This window comes from Colletotrichum graminicola (genome assembly GCF_000149035.1).
Source record: "Colletotrichum graminicola M1.001 genomic scaffold supercont1.37, whole genome shotgun sequence".
Taxonomy (NCBI): Eukaryota; Fungi; Ascomycota; class Sordariomycetes; order Glomerellales; family Glomerellaceae; genus Colletotrichum; species Colletotrichum graminicola.
The window spans coordinates 318,893-342,376 of NW_007361041.1; the positions used below are offsets into that span (position 1 = coordinate 318,893).

At 53.8% G+C, this 23,484-nt stretch overlaps 4 protein-coding genes across 4 annotated transcripts; 2 read left to right on the forward strand and 2 right to left on the reverse strand.

Annotated features, from left to right (window-relative positions):
• Nucleotides 1–148: 148 nt before the first annotated feature.
• On the reverse strand, nt 149–508 carry GLRG_08255 (uncharacterized protein; the record flags this gene model as incomplete). The annotated part of the gene is made up of 2 exons (XM_008098940.1): nt 149–229; nt 284–508. 2 exons carry the CDS (start codon nt 506–508, stop codon nt 149–151), a joined length of 306 nt encoding a protein of 101 aa, XP_008097131.1.
• Nucleotides 509–7,342: 6,834 nt separating this feature from the next.
• GLRG_08256 (uncharacterized protein) lies at nt 7,343–7,608 on the forward strand (the record flags this gene model as incomplete). The annotated part of the gene is made up of 2 exons (XM_008098941.1): nt 7,343–7,512; nt 7,599–7,608. 2 exons carry the CDS (start codon nt 7,343–7,345, stop codon nt 7,606–7,608), a joined length of 180 nt encoding a protein of 59 aa, XP_008097132.1.
• A 3,007-nt stretch (nt 7,609–10,615) lies between these two features.
• Nucleotides 10,616–12,025, reverse strand: GLRG_08257 (uncharacterized protein; the record flags this gene model as incomplete). Its single annotated transcript, XM_008098942.1, has 3 exons — nt 10,616–11,278; nt 11,342–11,608; nt 11,666–12,025. 3 exons carry the CDS (start codon nt 12,023–12,025, stop codon nt 10,616–10,618), a joined length of 1,290 nt encoding a protein of 429 aa, XP_008097133.1.
• A 1,419-nt stretch (nt 12,026–13,444) lies between these two features.
• GLRG_08258 (uncharacterized protein) lies at nt 13,445–23,170 on the forward strand (the record flags this gene model as incomplete). Its single annotated transcript, XM_008098943.1, has 2 exons — nt 13,445–19,959; nt 20,014–23,170. 2 exons carry the CDS (start codon nt 13,445–13,447, stop codon nt 23,168–23,170), a joined length of 9,672 nt encoding a protein of 3,223 aa, XP_008097134.1.
• Nucleotides 23,171–23,484: the final 314 nt, after the last annotated feature.

Sequence of the window (23,484 nt, forward strand, 5' to 3'; positions counted from 1 at the left end):
TGAGTCGCGAAAGTCGGTTCGGACTGTCCGTGGAATGGAAAGTATGAAGCTGACGTGAAAGGGGTATAGAATTCGATTGCTCGGAAGGGGTATCGCGGTGGCGGTCTATACCGAAGGATGGAAAGAGGACACGCGCGCGCAAACACACTCAGTGTTTCTTGTCGGAGCTGGGAGAGTGCTGCTTCGCTTGGTGGTGATGATGCTTATGGGAAGAGTGGTGCTTGCGGACCTGGGAAGCGTTAGTAAGACTGGCTAGGTTGCAGCATGACGTTGCGCAGCTTACCCTTTGGCGACCGCGGTGCTCCTCTTCATCTGAAGACCCGTTGCTCAGACGTCTCCGTTCCTCCTCGTACCATGTGCTCAAGGACTTGCCGCCGAACATGAGGTCGTCGTCCTCGATGATGGTGGCTTGAATCCAGCCCTGAGAGGCCAAGTCGAACTCCCGAGCGTTAGGGTCCATGGCGTTGACGTTGGGAATCACGTAGTATTGATCTTGTGCCGGTGACATGTTGTGACGGATTGTGATGATGGTGGCGGATAAGGGCGTATTTGGTACTTGAGGAGGTATGCAAGCAAGGTGAGATGGAATGGATGACTCCTTTATGGTTCTTGTCGAGTTACTGGTCAATCTCGTCTAGATTGTGTATCGAATAACTGTGTTTTGGAGAAACTGGCGGTCGCGGTACGGGTTATTTAGGGCCCCTAAGACAGGGAACGCTGGGCGGAGGGGTTTAAAGTTGGGCCAGCCGACAAGGAAGTCTAGACTCTAGTGTTGGGTGTGACGGGACGGTGTGGCAGGAATCTCGACGAAAGCGCACAAAGAAGTCTGGGTGGGCGTCGGATATCGAGGAAGGGGACCAGGAGAAACGCTGGAAATGCCCAATTTTCTTTGTTCTTGGGAGCTTGGGGATAAGAAGAAAGGGTGGCAGGGCGAGATGAGACCAGGCGAGACAGCGCTAGAGGGTGTTTGTTGGCTGGATTGTGAAGGGCGGATTGTGATGACCGGATCGCGAAAATCGAAGGGTGGCTGACAGTTGGATGTGGACGAGGCGTTGGTGGAGATCGGAGTCTAGACACGGGCACTGCGAAACGGGCGAGATGGCGAAGAGGAAGTAGAATATGTAGCAGGATCAAAAGGAAGAAGAGAGAGGCCGTCACGATGGGTTGATGTGGGCGAGGGCCGGGTTATTATGGAGGATGAGATTGTGGGCTCTCGCGTCGAGGCAAGGCAAGGCAAGGCAAGACAAGGCAGCAGGCATGCCCCTTCCCCGTACGTATGGATTATGTTCAGGTTGCTCGCGTGGCGGAAAGGTACTTAACTGTGTCAATGTACGTGCGTGTGCCGGCCCGTGTGGGAATGGAGGAAGGGAGGAGACGGAAAGTGAGTAGGAGGGAAGGAGAAGAAGGAGGAGTGGGGGGGGGGGGGGGGGTGACAGGGAAGCCCCAGTCTGTGCAGAGTGGGAAAGAGGGGGGTGTGTGATGACCGGGGGAGTGGGAGGGTAGCGATGGAAAACGGAAAAAAATCGAAAACGGAGGGAAGGACGGAACGGCGGGTGGTGGCAGTCTTTCGAATGAGTGCTAGGTTGACGTCGCGACTAACGACTTATGTAATAGTGACAGCAGCAGCAACAACCAAAGACCAGCAGCGTCCTGGACCACAAAACACCATACTCGGGGCCCAACGGAAGCCCAAAGCGCACCTTCCAGCCTGCCACGTATAGGCATGCAGATAGATTAGGTAGGTAGGTACACTAGGTACTACAGTACAGAGTACCTACCTACACCCATGCCGACACGTTGGGCGAACTCCCGTGAGCAGCCAAGTCGGGCCCAAAGGTACGGAGGATTATGCAGCATTACCGAGGATGGGAGCGCGGCTGGCACCCGGACTGCTGATGCTGATGCTGATGCTGATGTTGATACTGGAATGGATTGCAGATGTACCCAAGTAAGATAGATGCGGGGTGTTCCGGAACAGGAAGTGCACTTGGAGAGCACAGCCGTCTTCGGCCGTGATGATTAGACTACCTGGGCTGCCCGACTGACGATAGTCTGTGTTCAAGACGGTCGAAGCCGGCCATGTGGCTGCAACTCTATGCTCTTGGCACTGCTACGTCTAGTGAATGGAATCGACATTTCGGTGTCGGAGGAGCGATGGCCCGGAGGCCTGGGCGTGTTGTTGGCGTTCGGCCCTCATAAGCACCGCCTGGTCTGAGGCATCCAGTACCTATACCTGATTAGGTGCCTAGATAGATAGCGGCCAAGGACGATTGCCTTTGACAAAGGTCGAGCTGACTTCCCGGCGTTTAAGCATCCCGGGCAGCTGAATGCCTAGCCCATGCCCAGGCGGGGGAGGATGGTTAATTAACCGGGTAGATAGGTAAGGTAAGCTGATCTGAGACGGAATCGACATTGACACACAAACTACGGAGTACCTACTTAGGTATCCTATCTGTACATGCCTACATTCGGTCCACATACAGGCTGGGTTGCCTTGAATGAATGAACAAACAAACAAACAAGTGCACTGGCGTTTACCGATACCAACCTTGGGTACGGACTGATAACTGAAACCCCCAAGTAGGTAGGTAGGTAGGTAGGTTGGAATTAGAAGACGGGTTAGTCTCTCCAATCGGTGTTTCTTTTCCCACCGGAAGCTGGGTGCTCCGTTTGGGAAGAAAAACCAAGACTTGGACGCAGCCGCGGGGATTGCCTTTCTTTTTTTGCGCATCATGTCGCATCTGTATCAGCGCTGACGGGAGGCGAAGTGTCAGCATGCCAGGCAGGATGACAGCGACTACACGATACTACTACACGACACGACCGAGAATGATTGATTGCAGCCAGCGATGATGCTCACTTAGTAGAGACGAGACACAGGGTCCCAGCCCAAACCTGGTGCGGGCGGCCAGTGGTGACGCGCATCGTTCTCATTTGGGAGGAAACGGCCATGGACCGCGCACTGTCGGGAATGGCCAAGTACCTCCACACTGTCGTGCTCCGCAGATGTACATCCAGTCCGCCTCTCTCTAACACAGGAGTGAACCTTGGAGTGCATGCCCAGGGGCTTTCAGGCCATTCTTCTTAGGCGGATGGGAGTCAGGGCTCCGCAGCAGTCAGGGACTCAATCAACCCTCGACCGTGTGCAATAAGCAAAGCTGAGGCCAAGGGGGCGGCGCAGGGTCGGGGGCGACAGCCTTTCATCGCGATAACGGGCTGCAGAGACGGCCGAGTCCCCGACGGAACCAACATAAACACAATCACAGTGAACGGATAAGGATATATATGTGTGTGCATCCGTACCAATATTTTGTCTGCATCTGCACGGCATCAGACGGAACGGTGTCGACGGACGGTTGGCACCTTCTTCTCAATATGCCTTCCTCAACGAGGTACGGACACGTACCTACCTACCGACAAATACGTACCGGCCGCGCTTGCACTTACCTACCGGTACTGCCCACCGCCGCTTTCCGTCTTACATCGTTACATACTATACGGAGTACTACATACCTTATTGGCCACCGTCCGTACCGTCTCCGTTAGGAAAGCGCGGTTCATTTCATTCGCTTCCACACACCCCCTCGACGCTTGATGCTTGTTGCACGCTCTCTTTTTCCTTCTCTCTCTCTGCCCCTCTCCCCGAATCATTGATTGCCTGCCTGCACAGTTCGTCTCAAACTTCGCAGGATACACCACACCCAATATCCCTCGCTGCATGCCGGCCCCTTTCCACTTTCTTTGTTGGTCTACCGTATCAGTCCCCTGCTGAGAAGGCCAAGAAAGCCAGTTGCCGATCGTCCCAAGCTTACGCCTTAGCTTGTTTCTTGTTCCCGCCACACCAGCTGCATCGTTGAGCCTCGAGTACCTGACTCGACGATGTGGACAAAATGCCAAGCTCGTGGGTGAATTGCCTCTCGAGTCCTGTCCAACGGAACATGGCCGACAAAAGTTATGACAAGGCTGCTGAGGTGAGCTAGGTAAGAAAATCTAAAATTCCACACCAAACGTCGCCTCATCGTCGAGGCATACGAATAAACATCGCCACCAGCTTCACCCTATATGCCTTGACTCTATCCGCACCACCCTCGCCCATTTGCGCATTCATCTTGCGATATGACGCATCATCGGACAAGACGGCGATGGATGATGGATACATGATCTAGTCGGCACAATCTCCCCCCCCCATCTCTTGGCTTGGCCCCTCTTGCCCCTTGGTCTGTGGTCTACTGCATGGGACACGGGCACTCTTGTCGTGGGCCAACTGTCGCTTGATGCTCCGAAGGCCGGATTAAGACCAAAAAAAAAACCCCAAAAAAACCAGCCCTCGGTTGATGGGTCACGGCTACACAGCCCGAAACTGACTGGAGCTGAGTCGGTGTCATCCATGAAGAACCCCGTACAGGGCGAACAAGCCGCCGATTGTCATCTCGCCTCCTGAAGCATCTGGGGCCGCGAGTCCATGCTTTCTTGACGCGCAATTTTATCGGCCCAGCACCCACGATCAGTTCTCCAGAAATATTATCACGCCAGACGATATAGATGGATCGTCTCGTATCTCTTCATCTTGTTGGCCTGGCATCTCAGCTCTTGGAGCCACTATCCGTCCTCTTCTGGGGCACTCTGGACCTCGGCGCGTCATGCCCCTCTTCCTACCCCAAGCTCCCCCCTCATTTCATCCAAACAGCCGTCGGCGCAGCCATCCACTAACACCAGTGTCAATGCCAACCCGGCCGCCAACGCCAACGCGAAAGCTGAGAGACGGAGGTGAACGGAGTAAACAGCAATTGTGCAGTCGGTCAAGACTGAAATATCCACCAGTCGCACGAAAGTCGTCATGCCGTATCGTTGTACCGACTTTCCCGCCTAGCCGTGCACGTCGAGAAGAAGAGAAGGCGGGACAGACCAACACCCAGGCTGTTTCTACGCCGAATCCGAGACGGATGGTGCCTTGGAGGCCGTTGCCTCGTATCCTCATTGCGCCCGTCGCCTCGCCCTTGACCCCCGTATGTGAATCAACGAGGGCGGAGTATCACCAAACAGAATCCAATCATCATGTCTTGTCCGTGACATCTGGCCCTCCGCCCATCTCATCTCGGTTTGCTGTGCTATTGAGACGCCTCTATTGGGCAGTAGCCTGTCTGGCCCCACGAGGGTTGGATTGGCCTCACTCTCACCCTCGGTTTCGCGTGTAACGCATCTCCAACCCGATTAATTGCGCGATCTGAATTGAATTCCATGACCTTGTCTTCGCAATGGGGCTGGATGGCACAACGGAACACAGCGAGTAAGCCATCAAAAGCGGCATCGCATTCTTCCTAGCCCATGACTCCCGCCCACGTTTTCCGACGTGAGCCAGTACGATAACTTGGCTGGCCTCGTTGGGCACCTCCGTTTGACAAAGACCATCTTACGGCAGATCGCAAATACCGGTAAACCGTCAGACCGTGACATGTAGCATTCGATCACACTTCCTACAGCCTACGGATTGGTGTCACTCTCTTGACTCAACGGCGGCCCCCTGCCCAATTTGATCACAGGCGACCATCGCGACAATGTCATGGCGTTTATACCTGGACCAGTGGACGGACCGGCGAGCCTAATCCTCGTGACGTTTGGCCAAGTCATCTGCTTGCCACCCACCCACTCCGCAGCCGCATCTCGCGCCATGGAGCCAAGATCAGTATACCAATCCCCTTTTCCAACATGATCCGTTGCTAGCTTGGCCACTCGAACCGGCAGAAGTCGAGGCCACCAGGCTTCTGTCAGCAGCATCCCGACTTTTCGACTGATAATCAAGCGCAGTCCTCCCCTTTTCCTGGACCAAATGGCGGAACGAGCATCCGTCGCCATCATGCATGCATAGAAGCTCCGTCTGTGGCTAATGCTTACTGGGGGTTGGTTTACTGCAGCACATTGGTTGTGCTTCCCGCCCCTCTCGTAGCATACCGGGGCACAGGGGAATTCTGTGCATCAGGGTCCTTTGTAGCCGGGCGATCGCTGGGACCCCGCGTCGAAGGAGGGTGTGCCGACGGCGACGGGAGGATGCAAACTTGCAGTGAAGCTGGAGAACGATAACCCGCCAGACCGTAATGGAGGGGGGCGTGCTCGGTGTGTTTCGGCGCCATTTCACCGCCTAATCCGCGTCTGCCCAACCTCCAGAGCCGCCCGCTCGCTGACCGTCAGATTCCAGTTCCTCCCACCGTTCCGAACTCCTCCGTTTCACACGCAGAAGCGGACCGTATATTGTACCAACGTAGATATAGGACAGGTGGTGCGGTAGGCTTTCTACTGCCTGACTCTTGACTGTCGGAGCACGTACAAAAAGATGGTCTCATGCCCGAACTGCTGGGGATACACACACCAAGCGACTCAAGAATTACCGAAGGGCACCGACTCAGTTACGCACCTCGCACCACCCCGAATGAAACGGCCTGAATCAGTTTCCGTGGGATCACCAAAAGCCCGCGACTCAACCTAGCCCCATGCACCGAGTGTTGAATTAGAATTTGCCATGTGCTGAATAGTGATTCCGACTTCGGGCAACATGGAAAAGCCAAGAGGTAAAGGCCACGGTTGGATGTTCGTCCACTTGCCTTCACTCTTCGGACCAAACCCAGCAATTGTCTTGGTGCTTCCTGTGCGCATCTCTTTGCTCTGGCACACAGGGCAAAACACCGGCGTTCGCAGAGTTGACGTGATTGACCCGTTGTAACTGACGTTTCGCTCGTCCCCCTTGGCACCCCACAGGAAACCTAGAATCTGCAAAGAAGCATCTGAACCGTCGGTCACAAGCCGCCTATGTTATTTGAATCAAGTATCGATGACCGTGCCGGCTTTTTGCGCCGGGCCGCGCCTGGCGAGGCTCGCAAGGTCGTAGGGAGGGCCAAACCAGTTGAAATGCGTTGGTTAAGTGGGGAGCCACATGTCAAGCACCCCTAAATCTCGATTGCGCCTTATCATCAGGCATCATCATCACCTGAAGAGCTGCCTCGACCAATCCTCGGTGAAGGTGCGGGGATCAAGGATTGCAGAAGAGGCAGCAACGGTCACGAGGAGAGAGCCTTGCTGGCACGCAGAGGGGACAAGCTGACCGCGGTCAGACCCGGCGACCAGTCAAAGTTGTACCAAACAATTCGTCGGGGTTGGCCTTTTGCAGTTGTGGCATGCTCGCATGACGGACGCCTCGCCGGACGGCATCGCTATGCTACTGGTTAGTGACTCCGGTTTGGATCTCGTCTCGTCTGCCTGAAGAGTTTGGGACGTTTGATGCCCAATGCAATAAAACAACCGCAATTGGGAATTCAACATATCTCTCGCCGGCGGGTAATCGCGCCTCCCGATGAATGACTCGGCGGAATATGTCCCGGAAGCGTATGCGGCGCCGGCTACAGGCTACGATGACGGCGATCCTACACGCTTCAAGGGACAACTACCGTACCCGCAAGTTCCACAAGATCTACAATGCGCCGAGGGAAACATGAAGCGCCGGTGGCTCTGCCCCCTGGTTAAGTGATTGAGTTGTTCGTTACCCAAGAGCGTCGTTTCGTAGAAGGAGGGGAGGGGGTGGCTAACATGTGGACACGCGATTTTGACAGCACTTCATGATACGGCGGAGAAACTCCGCTAGAGTGAGGGAACATTCAACCTACCCCTCCACCAGCGAGTTGTTTCTCACATGTGGCAAAGGCACAAGAGAGGCGATGCAACGCGGCCAATAAACGGCGAGTCAACAACCAATCCAACCGTGGAAAAAACAGCATTTACTCACATCAGCTGGCAAGAGTCAACAAGTACTTCTTGACACACACAAAAACGGTGAACTGTGGGCAAATAAAAAACAAAAAACCAGGGGGCGGTCTCCAGACTCTAGGTTCGATTCACGAAATGAGACGCGCGACGCGAGACCAGGCGTCGTGACTATGACGTCAACCCCGGTGGAGGGTTCGTTCATCTCCAGTATCATACGGATAAACTATCAAGAAATAAGTAGTGTCTTCTCTGTAGCCTCTCTGGGTTCTCGCCGGGAGGGACCAACCCCGCCGGCCAGTTGGCCGACCAGGGGTTAAGAGTTCGGACAGGTATCCGTACAGTGACGGCATTGTGTCCCGCTTCTAGGGCGGCGTGTTCAGGGATCCTGTTCAACAGTGCCGCACTTAGGGGGGGGATTGAGCAGGAGGCTTGTCATTCATTGCGCGTACGTTTCCTTGGGGGAGGCGTCGCAAGGCAGGACGCCTGCAATGACATCAGCGTAGAGACAATGGACTTTGTTCACTGGCAATACGGATCGGTGGGGAGGGGCTGGAGAAAGGGCTGAACGTGTCAGTTGAATGCAGCAGCCCGGAAGTCTGGCGAAGCTTAACGGTCTCGGGGTTCCTCGTCAGGGGGGCGTTGTTGCGCTGCAGTTTTTCTTTTCAATTTAGACTCATCAGTGACAACTGCCCTACGTATCAAGCAACGCAAATCACTTTCAACCAAGGTGCCAATAGGGCGGCGGCGTAGGGGTGGGGCATTCGTAATGTCATATAATGTCATTCATGTACACTACTCTGTATGCCTTGATACTAGTGTACGTGCTGTCGTGAGGCTGCAACGGAAAGGTGAAAGTGATGCCGCTGAAAGCTCAACAGAACCACCCCCCCCCCCCCCCCCCCCCCCGACGTCACCAGCGGCGATCGTTGCAGGTTCCTGAACCGCACGGCACTGCAAAAACGCTAAGTCGACCTCCACCTCCATTACATAGTGAGACGATCAGAAATAGCGTACTGAAAGTATTCCAGAACCGGACTCATCATCGTCTGCGGCCGGCAGACGTGCCGAGGCCAAGAACCGCCGGGCGTGGGGAGTGGTGTCGCGTAATGGGCTTACAGACTGACTTACAAGACGGCGTCGCTGGCGCTGATGTGACCGCTGGGTGTCTCTCCAGCTGACCATAGCCCACCTCCCTCTCTTCCAAAATTAGACGGCGCCGGCATTGATTGGCAGCCCTGCACGGTCCTAAAGAGAGTTTTTGAGTTGCGGCGGCTCGGATCTAAAGGGAACATTGCGAGTCTAGTCGGGGCCAGCGAGGCAATAAACTTTTGCACTCTATTGTTCTTTAAGGAACGTAGGGGGGGAGGGGGAGGGGAGGCCTTCAGACGCTTTGCTCCGGCGGGCTGTTTTGCATGAAGCGATTACCCAGTATATTATCAGTATGAGAACACTGCTAGCAACCCGGCAAGGGAAATTGAACGAGGGGGCCGTGCCGCCCTGCCCTTCTGTCACTGTTGCATAAACCGCCAGAAGTTTCTGTGTCGAATCCCTGCCTCAACTCGATCGCGGACGATGAGATCGAATGTACGCGAAGGGATCGATGACACCTCTCCACTCTCTTCCTACCACTGCGGTGTGTAATCCCACTTACCTGTGGCCGCTTGGAGGGGGAAACGGAGGTACAAAACGGATTTTGCGGGGAGCGGAGGGCGTGAGAAAGTGTTTGGCGAGATGTGTACGGAGTAGGCGGAATGACAAGACCACAGGTTCGCCAAGGAAGGCCGAAGTATCCGTAGGGGAGAAAAGAGAGAAACCAAAAGAAAAAGCCGAACATGGATTCATTTCCTTGGTTTTGGATTTTCTCCCCTTTCTCTCTCTTTCTCTCCCGTCCATAACCCCCCCCCCCCCCCATCGGTAGGCGGAGAGGTGGGTGGGGTTTCCGTGACCGGTATGCCGTCGGCATTCCTCAGCAGACCCCGTTTGACGGACGTTCATGCCTGGTTTCTATCCCGTGGAACTATGATCTTGTTTTTTGGCACCATGCTTGTGTCAGGATTTCGACGACGTTTCTTGAGCTTTAGCTTTTCTTTCGTATTTCAGCGTGTTTGCCCATCGGCCGCCTGGTGCTCGGGCTGCGTTGCTGCTAGGAGAGGAGAGAGATGGGGAAGAGGGGGGGGGAGGGTATTTTCACTGTTCCACTCCATTGAAAGAAAGAAAACACATCAGCCGCGCGTCCTCCGACTTCGAAGCACGGCAAGCTGGGAGCAAAGTGAAATGTGAAGAAAGGACGAATGCAAGGGTGGATTGGACCATGTGCCGTCCGGCCCTGCTCGTTAGCTGGCGACATTCGGTTTCGGTTGAGAGGTGAGCTCGAGGCCAACCCGAGATTGCGCGTCCCCCTTAATACTTCGAGTTTTCCTGGTCCATATCGGACGATGATTGGGATATGCCCTAGTTTACACCTCCAAGCGGCCGGCAACGAGTAAAACGGTTTCCACGGCACGGTCGTTGGCAACGTAGGATGAGGGGACGGGGGTCTGACCGGAGACGCTGATTGCTATGGTACAAAGTCGATGGTAAATGCCTACTCTTGGACACGGCATTTCATAGCCCCTTCTTGTCGTAGAGAAGGCCTGGTTCTTGTACTGGCCCACACACTGCGAAGCGCCCACCATCTCGAGACAAACGGAAAGACTTTTGGGAAAGACGGCTTTGCTTGAATGTGGCAGATGATTTGTGACCCTGAACGCCGTAGCTAAACAACGTGGCTCGCCATGACATTGCACCGTGCAGAAACGTCCACAAAGGAAACCATCACCTCTGGATCCCGAATTTTATGGGATAATATGTGCCAGAACAATGCTCACTCCTTCTTCTCCTTGCTCTCCTTGCCTTCGTCCTTGGCTCCAGACTCAGACTCGGACTTGTCGGCATGCTTCTCTTCCTCGTTGCTCTCCTCCGTGTCCTCCTCCTTGCCCTCCTCCTTGTCCTCCTTCTTGCCTTCCTTCTTGTCGGTGCCCTTTTCTTCCTTCTTATCCTTACCCTTAGAGTCGCCCTTCTTGGTGCTCTTCTTTTCTTCCTCCTTGCGCTTCTTCTCCTCGGCCTTCTTCTTCCTCTCCGCTTCCTCCTTCTCCTTCCTCACCCGCTCCTTCTCTTCTTGCTCGAGCTTTTCCCAGTCTCGGGACTGATCGCCCTTGGCCCTGTGCATACTCTCGGCCAAGGATTCGCCGATGTGGGGCTGCGCGTTGCCAATCTTGCTACGGCCTACCAAGCTGACGAAGATGGACGCGCCAACGATTGCAGTCAAGACGAAGCGGTACACTCCGTACCATTGAGGGGTCCAGCCCTTGTTTTTGGCACGAGTATCTGCGAGGTAGAGGAAGGTGAAGGCAGCAAACTGTGACGTGAGAGCGTACTCGACGGGCATTAGAAGAGAGGGCCAGGCGATCATGGGCGCGAGAACTCCCATTCCATAACGGAACCGTGTTCGGCGGGGGTGTGGCGTCTTCTCGGCGTATTCCATGCCCTGCAATACATGTCGTTAGTGGCGTGATCCGATGGGCACAGCTGGATATGTTCCCAATCTCACCCAGTGCACGGCTCCCAAGAAGGAGATGATAACTGCGCCGTATCCGAGCTGAATGGGCTCCAGCAGGCTCAGCCAGTACTGCGCCGAATCATGGTTCATGTAAATGTGGTTGACAAAGGCCGAGGTTGATGGCCATTCGACATTGAGATCCCAGCTGAGGTAGACTGTGCTCAGGGACGTCGCAAGGTAGGGAAGGGTACCCGCGAGGCCAAGAGCGTAGGGCTCCCTCGGAACCTCGCTGAGGTTGAATGTATCCCGGACAATGTTCTGCCAGCACGTGGTTAGCGAATGTCATGTGCAGTGGACAGGAGACGATGTCCATACCACTTCTTTCTTCAGACCTCCCGCGAGATTCGCGTCATTCTCGGGATTAGCAGGCGCAGGCTCCCAGAAGTGCCTCGTAGTCGACTCGGTAGAGACCTCTTCCGGGCGTGCTTCGAGCTTCTTTTGGGCGATCTCCTTCTCGGCTTTCTTATCGATCTTGTCGTATGGAGAGTTTGTGTAATGTGCTTGGAGAGACAAGGGAGTAAGGCGAGCTGCTTGGAGGGCCAATGATGGTCTCTTGGAGCTCCTCAGGGCCCCGGATGAAGCTCCCGTGGAGAAAAGTGTGGAAGGAGCCGCAGCTGGAGCTGTCGCCGAGCGCGGAGCAAGGCGCAAAAGTTGTCGCGAAGAGCGAAGCATCATGAAGCTGTCTATCAGGGGCCGACGAGACGAAGATGGTCTGACGTAGCCAATTGGGAACTGCAGTGCCGGTTGTGCTCCCGGGTTGTCTAGACAGTGTGAAGGAGTGCTAAGAATGCTTTGGGAGAACAGGTTCGGAGTATTCAAGCTGTGATTATGATTTTAGAGCTGCGAGAATCGGCTCAAGTGCTGAGAGGCTTGGGATTTATTTGTGTGCTGAGAGGGAGCTGCCGATTACCTCCAGTTGATCTAACCTCGAGGCAAGGCGAAGGGCCATCGACGTGTGCTGGAGCTCTAGCTGCCGGCTGGTGACGTAATTATGGAGACGTTTCCCCGTTCACACGCCCAGGCCAGACGCTCCGTATTGGACGAACCACTAGCGGGGAGAGGGTGCGGCTAGCACATAAATGGTCCAAGCTTCTCCTGCCCCTGTCGATGCTGTCGTTCGATGGAAGGCACGATGTAGAACAAGCAAGGGCAAAATATCGTGAGAGTTACCCGCTGCTTCTGCAAGATAGTCTAGAAGAGTAGAGTGATGATAGGCCAATGTAACTAGAAGACTGTTTATTTATTTTTTGGACAGATAGGTATTTCGCGGTATTCTGGAATGCAGAATGCGAACCTGCAGCACATGCGATTGCCTGCTCTCCCTTGCGCTACCTACCAATGAGCTGTGTACGTACAAGTAGGACGCTAACCTCCTTGAGCATCAGCTTTGGTAAGCTCACCCCCCTACGTGGCTTGACGCAGCTAGCAGCCACAGACTGAGCTGAGCTGTTGACCTGTTTTTGGCACTTCGACGCCGCAGCAGCTGCGGGGGAGGGAATGGAGCGTCATCATGCACAAACCAGTCCCGCCCAGCCCAGAGTTCCAGTCCAACCCCCCCATACACCAACCCTGGAAGCACAACCGACAATAGAATCTGTGCGGTTGACGGTGCAATCCATCAATCTCTAGCCGACTCTTCGTATCGACTTTCCATCTGTTCCGCCGTCTGGCATTTCGACAGCCGGCTTTTCCAACCCAGCGACTACTGCCTTGCCTCTGCCCCGTGTCCGCATCTCCTTCTTCCTAGAAACGACGGACGACAGACGACGGCACACGTCTTCCGGAAAACCCACCGAGCTCAACAAATCCTCCCCACCGCAAGATACCCATTGTCGGCTTTCTACGACGATCCCGACACTACTCAGTACCCACGAAGCCCCGTCTATCACCTCCATCTTGACCTCGACTCCACGCCCGCTTTGGTGACGGCTAAGACCCCTCCAACTGCTTTTCCGGTCCGCATTTGTCCTGCCATCAAGCCTTCCGAAAACTCCAGCTCTTCTCTCTACCTGCTCATGCTTTGAGCAACGCATACCACGATAGAACTTCGACACCGAGTCTCCCTCGCCAGGGTAACGGCGCCATACATACAAGATGTTGGAGGGACTAGTTGCAGGGCTGCTCAACAGGTTCTTGGGCATGTACGTCAAGAATTTTGACCCGACACAGCTCAAGGTTGGGATTTGGTCTGGCGATGTCAAGCTACGGAACCTTGAGCTTCGGCGGGAAGCCCTCGACCAGCTGAAGCTGCCCATCAATGTCATGGAAGGCCACCTTGGCGAGCTTACCCTCGTCATTCCCTGGTCAAACTTGCGCGGCGCACCCGTCAAAGTCTTTATCGAAGACGTCTTCCTGCTGGCCTCACCTAGGGAAGAGGCTGCCTACGACGAAGAAGAGGAAGAGCGCCGGAAGCAGCGCGTCAAGATGGAGAAACTCGACTCGGCCGAGCTGCTCAAGGAGAGGTCCCAAGAAGGCATGAGCCAAGAAGAAGAGAAGAAGAACCAGAGCTTTACCCAGAGCCTGGTCACCAAGATCGTCGACAACCTGCAGGTTACGGTTAAGAACATCCACGTCAGATACGAGGACGCCATCTCCGCCCCCGGCCACCCCTTTGCTCTTGGCGTGACGCTTGAGGAGTTCAGTGCCATTAGCACCGATGGCCAGTGGAAGCCCACCTTTATCCAGGACTCTGCGAAAAGCACCCACAAGCTCGCGACCCTTGGCGCTCTCGCCGTCTACTGGAACACGGATACCGAACTGCTAGGTCCCGGACGAGAGGTCGACACAGACGGGAAGCCTCCCATGCCACATGACGAGATGGTTGACAAGTTCAAGAGCCTGATAGGGTCAACCCAAGACACGGAACTCAATCATCAGTTCATCCTGCGCCCTGTCAACGGGAAGGCAAAGATCGTCCTCGACAAAACCGGGGACGTCCATACCCCGAAAGCCAAGGCCAGCCTGCTTTTCGAAGAAATCGGCCTGGTCATTGACGATGACCAATACCGCGATGGTCTGATGATGGTCGATCTTTTCCATTACTTCATCCGCCACCAAGAATACAAGAAACTCCAACCAAAAGGAGTCACCCCCAAGGAGGACCCAAGGGCCTGGCTCAAGTTTGCCGGTAACGCTGTGCTCAGCAAGATCCATGAGAGAAATCGCAGGTGGTCCTGGGACTATTTCAAGGAACGACGTGACGATCGCAAACGCTACATCGAACTCTTCAAGAAGCGGAAGCAGCAACAGCAGCTTAGTCCCCAGGAAATCGAAGACCTCAAAAACCTCGATTTCAAGCTCGACTACGAGGACCTGCGCTTCTGGCGGTCGCTGGCCCGCAATCAACTCAAAAAGGAGAACGCCGCTGCCCTCAGGAACCAGCCGCCCAAGCAGGAGCAGCAAGGTTGGCTAGCATGGGCTTGGGGCGGCGGCGGTCAGAAACAGCAGGAACAGAATGTCGAGGACGACGAAAACACGCAAATCACCGAGGAGCAGCGCAAAGAACTTTACGACGCCATCGAGTTTGACGAGAAGACAGCGTTGGCTGAATCAGTGGACATACCTCGAGACTCGGTCAAAATGCAAGTCGAGGCATGGCTGAGTACTGGAAGCTTCACGTTGAAGAAGAGCCACAACGGCAAGCGGAGCGATCTTCTCAGCCTTCACTTCGACGTTTTCAAAGCCAAGGTCCTACAGCGGCCCGATTCCTTCCTCGCCGATCTCAGTCTCGGCGGTTTGCGTGTCAACGATGGAACAACGCCAGACACCCTGTTCCCCGAGATTGTCAGGGTCAAGGATGCGCCCGACACCCACGACCATAAGCGACTCACCATTGAAGAACTCGAAGACAATGACGACGAGCCCTTCTTCCGCTTCGAGGTTGAACAGAACCCCATTGACCGTGAAGGGGACATTGCCCTCAGTGGGTCGCTCAAGCCGCTCGAGATCGTCTGGAACCCAAACTTTGTGGTTGGCGTTGCAGATTTCTTTCGCCCACCGGAAAGGCACATGGAATCCATCACAGCGCTGATGGAGACCGCCGGTGCTACAGTAGAGACTTTCAGAGAGCAGACTCGTGCTGGTCTCGAGTTCGCGCTCGAAGAACACAAGACAATCAATGCCCAGCTTGACTTGCAGGCTCCGCTGATCATCGTTCCAGTCAGCATCGCCGTCAAGGACTCTACCTGCTTGATTCTGGACGCCGGTCATATCAGTGTTAACAGCGAACTGGTTGATAAAGACACAATGAAGCAGATCCAGTCCAAGCAGCGGCAGTCGTACACGGATGAGGACTTCAAACGACTCGAGTCTGTCATGTATGACAAATTCTTGGTGAAGCTCTCCTCTACGCAGGTGTTGATAGGCCCGTCCATCGACGTGACGAAAGCTCAGCTGTCAAAGAAGGACGACACGCAACATCTACACGTGGTGGAAGAGATCAACGTCGACTTCGTTGTTGAGACTTCCATCCTTCCCAAAGCACCGAACCTGACGAAACTCAAAGTTTCCGGCCACCTTCCCATGCTACATGCTACCGTCTCGGATTCGAAATACAAGAACCTGATGCGAATTATCGACGTCGCTATTCCAAAGTTTGGCCAGGATCAGCCACAAGAACAGAACGAAGACTCCACGGGACAGGCAGTGACAACGCGTCCACGTGGCTTGAGTACCGCCTCGAATCGATCGCGGTCACGAAAGGAGCCCAATCATCGCAGATCGTCACAATTTCCCTTTATGCAGTCACAGCAAGCCATTGTCATCGACGATGACGATGACGACCAAGACCAGTTTGAGGACGCCGATAACGGTAGGGACGACAAGGAACAGCTCAAGTTGCAGCAGCGTTCTTTTGAACTAAAGTTCAAGGTGGACACACTCAAGGGATCTCTGTATCGAAGCGATCCAGACAGGAAGAAGCCAGATCAGTTACTCGTTGAGTTGGTCGCAGAAAACTTTGATCTTCTATTCTACCTGCGCCCATACGACATGAACGCCGAGGTTTCCCTGGGATCCGTTACTATGGATGACTTTGTCGACAATCCGTCAGCAGAGTTCAAATCCATTGTGTCGTCTGGAGACGTCGAGGACCGCGAGCAAAACCGCAGCCTTGTCAATGTCAAGTTCACCCGCGTCAACCGCCTGTCGCCAGAGTTTATGCCGGTGTATGAAGGGGTTGAGACAAACGTCACCGCTGCCATTTCCACAATCAATCTCATTGTCACGAGAAAAACCCTCCTGACGCTTCTCGATTTCATCCTAGCAACTTTCACGGGGAACAACAACGAGGCGGCAACGCCGCAGGAACAGAAGGCTATCTCTGATTCGGATGACGAAGACGATGAAGTCGAGATAGCAGTCAATGTTCCACCAGAGGATGTTCAAGCGAGTGCAGGCTCTATCAGAGTCAAAGTGGACTTGAAGAGTATCCGGATGATCTTGAATAACGACGGCATCCGTTTGGCCACCTTGTCGTTTAACCATGCGGACATTGGCGTTTTTCTGCCAGGCAAGACTATGCGGGTCAGTGCGAAACTGGGAAACCTCAACCTGGTCGACGACATCAATCAGGGTGTTCCAGAAGAGTCCAATCTGAGGCAGCTCATTTCCATTCAAGGTGACGAGCTCGCTGACTTCCGTTACGAGACATTCGACGTTACCAACAAGAATGCGTATCCCGGGTACGATTCCTCGGTATATTTGAGGGCTGGATCCGTCAAGCTTCACTTCCTAGAAGAGCCATTTAGAAAGATCATTCAGTTCCTCGTCAAGTTTGGCAAGATGCAAGCCATCTACAACGCTGCTCGTCAAGCAGCGGCATCGCAGGCCAACCAGATTCAACAGAGCACGACCAAGTTAAAGTACGATGTCGTGATCAAGACGCCGATTGTTGTTTTTCCCCGAGTTGTCACCCACGGGCAGCCTAGGCGGGATGTCATCACCGCCTACTTGGGAGAAATATATGCCCAGAACAAGTTCGCACCATTGGATGATTCTGAATCTTCTCAAATAGCGACAAAGATATCGGCAGGAATCCGGAACATTCGCCTGACGTCCGACTTCAACTACCCTGGCGACCGTTCTGAAGAGTTGGAACTCATCGACAAGGTTGATCTGGGCTTTAACGTTACTTACGCCGAGCACCAAGCTGGCAAGAAGCGGCCCGAGCTCGAGATAGAAGGCAGCATGTCCGATTTCAACCTTCGACTTACTCAGTTCCAACTGAGGTTCTTGATGGAGATTTCAAAGGCTGTCCCCGCTGCGTTCGCTGCCGATTCAGAAGAGCAGGATCAAGAGGCCGAGCGTGAAGTTGATAAAGAGACACTACAGAGAGCGAGGTCTGTGCCCAATGACAAGAGCTCACCTGATGGCCAGAGGGAAGTTGATCTTGGGCCTGAGCTTTCACCTAAAAATCAATCATGGACGAAACTTGATCTGGTCTTCCAGGTCAATACAATTGGCATGGAGCTATTGCTAGCTCCTGAGGAGAAGCCGATTGGCAAACTCGAGGATGCTAGCCTGTCCCGCTTTTCCCTGGACGGTACCAAACTGAAAACACGCATGCTCAATGATGGCTCTCTCGAGGGCGAATTTCTCATCCACTCATTTACTATCTACGATAGTCGTCCTCGCGAAACAAACAAGTTCCGGCGCATCATGACATCTTCCAACAAAGAGGTACAGCAGCTGATGGCCAGCATTACAATGTCAGGGGGCCAGGAAAGAAACCTCATTGCTATCGTTACTATCGACAGTCCCCGCATCATCTTCGCACTCGACTACCTTTTCGCCATTCAGAACTTTGTCATGGTTGGCCTACAGCCCGAAGAACCTTCGCCAGCAGATGAGGAGTCGCTTCTGGAGACGCCGGAGGAATCGGATGCCGACTCTATGCAGGTGACTTGGTCCAACAAAGCCAAGTCGCAGGAGAGTAACAGCGGTCAGGCCGAAGCGCCCCAGGCGGAAGCCGATGACAAGCCCGAAAGCACCATGAGCATTGCGTATAGGGTAAACATTGTGGATGCGCAGGTCATTTTGATTGCAAATCCCCTCAGCGCCAGCTCAGAGGCCATCGTACTTGGCACTAAACAGGTTTTGCTCTCACAGCAGCACGCTCTGACCTTTCAAGTTTCCGAAATTGGAATGTTCCTCTGCCGAATGGATCGATTCGAAGACTCCCGCCTCCGGATCATTGACGATTTCTCCGTTCAGATGTCAATGGATAGCTCAAAGCCCAACATCACAAGCATTCATGCAGATATCGAACCTTTGATTCTACGACTTTCCTTGAGAGATATTCTCCTTGCTCTTCAAATCGCCAGCAAGGCCACCGAACTATCAGACCAACAACAAAAGGAGCAGGACGACAAGAAGTCTGCCTCCACTGCGGATGAGAAGGCGAAGCAACTACGCCAGGCTGGCCTCAAGCAGCGAACTGCCAGTGGTAAAGGACCATCGACAATGGCGAACAAGACCGTTGTGTCCAGGACGGCCAAGGTGGCTGCGTCTCAAGCAAAACAAGATCACGAAGACCCGTATGGCACAGCTGTCCAGGTCCCGTTGAAACGTCATGAAGAACTATCAGCAACCATCGAAGGCATTCGTGTGGTTCTCATTGGCGACGTTCACGAGCTTCCCATCCTCGACCTGGGTATCAAAAGCTTTACTGCCACGGCCGAAGACTGGTCCTCTAACCTCAAGGCCGAGACAGCTGTCGACCTCTACACTAATGTCTACAACTTTTCCAAGTCGGCATGGGAGCCCTTACTTGAACCCTGGCAGGTCGGCTTCGGGATCGCGCGAGAGCAGCAGTCGGGGCTGCTATCCATCGACGTTGCATCCAAGAAAGTCTTCGACGTCACGATCACAACTGCCACTATTGCGCTGGCCTCCAAGTCTTTCGCATTTCTCAGCAAAGATGAAGATGTTCTCGGCAAGCCACGTGGAGTTGATGCCCCGTATCGCATCCGTAACTACACTGGTTTTGATGTCGTGATACAGTCGAAGAGCACGACAACAGACGACAACATGACAACCCGCCTCGGGGATGGCGAAGAAGCGCCCTGGAGTTTTGAGCCCTGGGAAAAGATGCGAGAAAATCTATCCACGGAGGGTGGTACCGGTAGTGTGGGCATCCATCTGGAGGGTAGTGGCTTTGACCCGGTTAAGAGCGTTCGACTGAACCGCGAGGGGGAGGCAATTTATGGCCTGAGGCCCAAGACTGACAATGTTTTGCATCGCTTGCTTGTCGAAGTCACTCTGGGCAAGGACAACGTCAAATACGTCACTCTTCGTTCGCCCCTCGTGGTTGATAACCTGACCCAGATACCTGTCGAGCTGGGCGTTTACGACGCTCAAGAGGGTCACCTGCTTAAGATCGAGAAGATTGCTCCTGGGGAGAGCCGCCCCGCTCCGGTGGGAGCTGTGTTCATGAAGTCCTTGCTGGTGCGACCCGACTCAGGCTTTGGGTATGCATGGTCTTCTGAGGCCTTGTGGTGGAGAGATCTCTTGGAGCGACCTACGCGGACGATGGTCTGCAAAGGAGAGAACGGCGACCCGTTCTATTTCCAATTGAATGCTACGTTCGACAAGTCGAACCCGCTGACCAAGTAAGTACCCCTGCTTCCTGTACTTGATATTTACTGACCGTTTCACTCAACCAGAAACTACCCGTACATGCGTATCAAACTGTCGCCGCCAGTGATTCTCGAGAACCTTCTTCCCTACGACTTCAAGTACCGCATTTATGACAAGAAGACGCAGAAGGACTGGGCGAACTTCCTTCGCAAGGGTGGCCTCAGTCCGGTCCATGTCGTGGAGCTGTCTCATCTTCTCCTCCTCAGTGTGGACATGCAGGACACCGTATTCAAACCCAGTGACTTTGCCATCATCAACTCCGGGTCGTCAGATGACTTCAAAAAAGAGGACAGACTCCTTTGCAAGGATGCTGACGGCCTGCAGCTCAATCTTAGGCTCCACTACTACAAGATTCCAGACGGCGGCGGGGCTTTCCGCGTGACCGTCTACAGTCCCTATGTCATTCTGAACAAGACTGGGCTCGATCTTCAAATAAGGGCCAAGGGTTTCCTGCAGGGCGCGCGGCCTGCGGCTGGCCAGTCAACTCTGTCCAACAGGTCCAGGTCTGACAGAGATCGTCCTAAGGCCACTCCGTTCATGTTCTCGTACGGCAACGACGATCATAGAAACCGAGCATTGCTGCAGATCGCCGACTCCGAATGGAGCAAGCCGCAAAGTTTCGACGCTATTGGTAGTACAACAGAGGTGGTACTGCCATCTCCCTCTAGAAACACCGAGGTGCACATCGGCATTACGATTGAGGCAGGAGAGGGCAAGTACAAGATGACCAAAGTCGTTACGTTGGCGCCAAGGTTTGTCCTTGAAAACAAGCTTGGAGAGGAAGTCAACGTTCGCGAATCAAGCTCGTCGGGCTTTATGACGCTGAAGCCAGGCGCGCATCAACCACTTCACTTCATGCAGAAGACGGCGGTCAAGCAGCTCTCACTCTGTCATCCGGGAATGAACAATCAGTGGACTTCACCCTTCAACATCTCGGACATCGGTACCACTCATGTCAAGATTGCCAAGGCGGGACAACGCCAACGACTGATTCGCATTGAGATCCTGATGGAAGGCGCTACGATTTTCCTGCACCTCAGCTGGGAAACCAAGAATTGGCCGTATCAGATGAGGAACGAGAGCGACACGGAATTTACCTTCTATCAGGCCAACCCCAGTCTGGATGATGACGGGATTGAGGACAGGTCAGGCTGGAGACCCATCAAATACAGGCTACCGGCCAGGAGTATCATGCCGTATGCCTGGGACTTCCCAGCCGCAAAGTTCCGCGAGATCATCATCAATGCCTATGGCAAAGAGAGACATGTCAAGCTGGCCGAGATTGGCAACCAGATCCCAATGAAGTTCACGACTACTTCCGGACAGCAGAAGATCATAGACATCAACGTGGCCGCCGATGGCCCTACACAGACTTTGATTCTATCTAACTTCCGGCAATCGAAAAGTCTGTACCGGCAAAAGTCAAAGTCTGGCTCCCGCACAAGTACCGATGGCTTCGAAGTCAAGGATCAGGAGACCACTGCGACTTTCCGAGCCCAGCTCAGGCTGTCAGGCATTGGAATTTCACTCATCAATTCCCAGCTCAAGGAACTTGCCTACGTCACTTTCAGGGACGTCTCACTTCGTTACCATGATTCTCCTCTCCAGCAAACTATCAGCTTCTCGGTCAAGTGGATCCAAATTGATAACCAGCTGTATGGCGGCCTTTTCCCGATGATTCTCTACCCCAGCGTAGTTCCGAAGAGGGCGCAGGAGGTTGACGCGCATCCTTCGATTCATGCTATGGTCACTCGTGTGAAGGACGACTCATACGGAGTACTTTACATCAAGTACGCCACACTTCTGATGCAACAAATGACAATCGAACTTGACGAGGACTTTGTTTACGCGGTTCTGGACTTTGCGAACATCCCCGGAGCCTCTTGGTCCGACACCAATGAAGAAGGCAAGCTGTGTGACGAGGAGTTAGATATTCCCGAGCCGCAACAGCAGCATTCCGGTCAAGACATCTACTTCGAGTTGCTCAATATTCAGCCTATGCAACTCGATCTGTCCTTCATGCGCACGGAACGCGTCAATGCCGAGGACAAAACGTCGTCGCGGAATCCACTCATGTTCTTCCTCAATGTTATGACCATGGCAATCGGCAACGTCAACGATGCACCCATCCGTCTAAATGCCCTCATGCTCGACAATGTTCGCGTGTCCGTCCCTGCTTTGACACAAAACATATCGAGTCATTACAGCCAAGAGGTGCTTTATCAGATTCACAAGATTCTCGGCTCTGCCGATTTCCTTGGCAATCCAGTCGGTCTGTTTAACAACATCAGCTCTGGCCTGACAGATGTGTTCTATGAACCCTACCAAGGGCTGATTCTCTCGGACAAACCCGAAGACTTTGGTCTTGGTGTCGCGAAAGGAGCAGCGTCCCTCGTCAAGAAGTCTGTCTACGGTTTCTCTGACTCTTTCTCCAAATTTACCGGCAGTTTATCCAAGGGTCTAGCAGCTGCAACTCTTGACAAGCAATTCCAGGACCGTCGTCGTATTACGCGCGCGCGGAACAGGCCCAAGCATGCTCTTTACGGTGTCACCACTGGTGCCAACTCGCTTTTTACGAGTGCCGCATCTGGCGTGGGCGGGCTCGTCCGCAAACCACTTGAGGGTGCCGAGCAAGAAGGCGCTCTGGGATTCTTCAAGGGTATCGGCAAGGGCGTCGTAGGACTTGCGACCAAACCCGCTATTGGTGTTCTGGACATGGCCTCCAACGTTTCTGAAGGCATACGTAACACAACGACTGTGTTTGACGGTTCAGAACTTGACCGCGTCCGCCCTGCTCGATTCATACCTTCCGACGGCATTGTGCGACCCTACAACGCTCGGGAAGCACTCGGGCAGTCATGGTTGAAGCAAGTTGACAACGGAAAATACTTCAACGAGAACTACATCGCTCACCTCGAACTGCCTCGCGAAGACATGGTAGTGATGGTCACGTACGCCAGAATCCTACTTATTCGCAGCCGCCGTTTGACCTCGGAATGGGATGTGCCTCTAAAGGATATCCAAACCATTTCAAAGGAGCGGACGGGTCTAAGTCTCACTCTGAGAGGCGGCACGAACGGTCCATTCATCCCTGTCGGTGATGAAAGTGGTCGAGCTTTCTTGTACAAAATGGTGGCTGTCGCAGTGGAGGAGTTCAACAGGCGATTCAGAGGATTGGAGTGAGGCAAAGCACGGCGAGAGATTGGCGTCAAGCGGAGGGCAAGGATTAGTATGGAAATACGAAGAACTCAGCTCGCTATCACTTCCACTCCTGGCTGAGGACTCGAAGCATAGCCTCTCGATTCCTTAGCAAGTAGATTTCAGTTATCGTATAATAACAGCATTCGTAAGACACAATGTCCCAAATTGACATTTCCCATTACCAACTCCCGAACCTTCGTATTATGGCTCGCTGTTAGTAAGCCTTGGCTCAGCAGAGAGGCGGACCATAAATATGTCATGCATCCGAGATGTATAAGGAACGTGGGTGTATTATC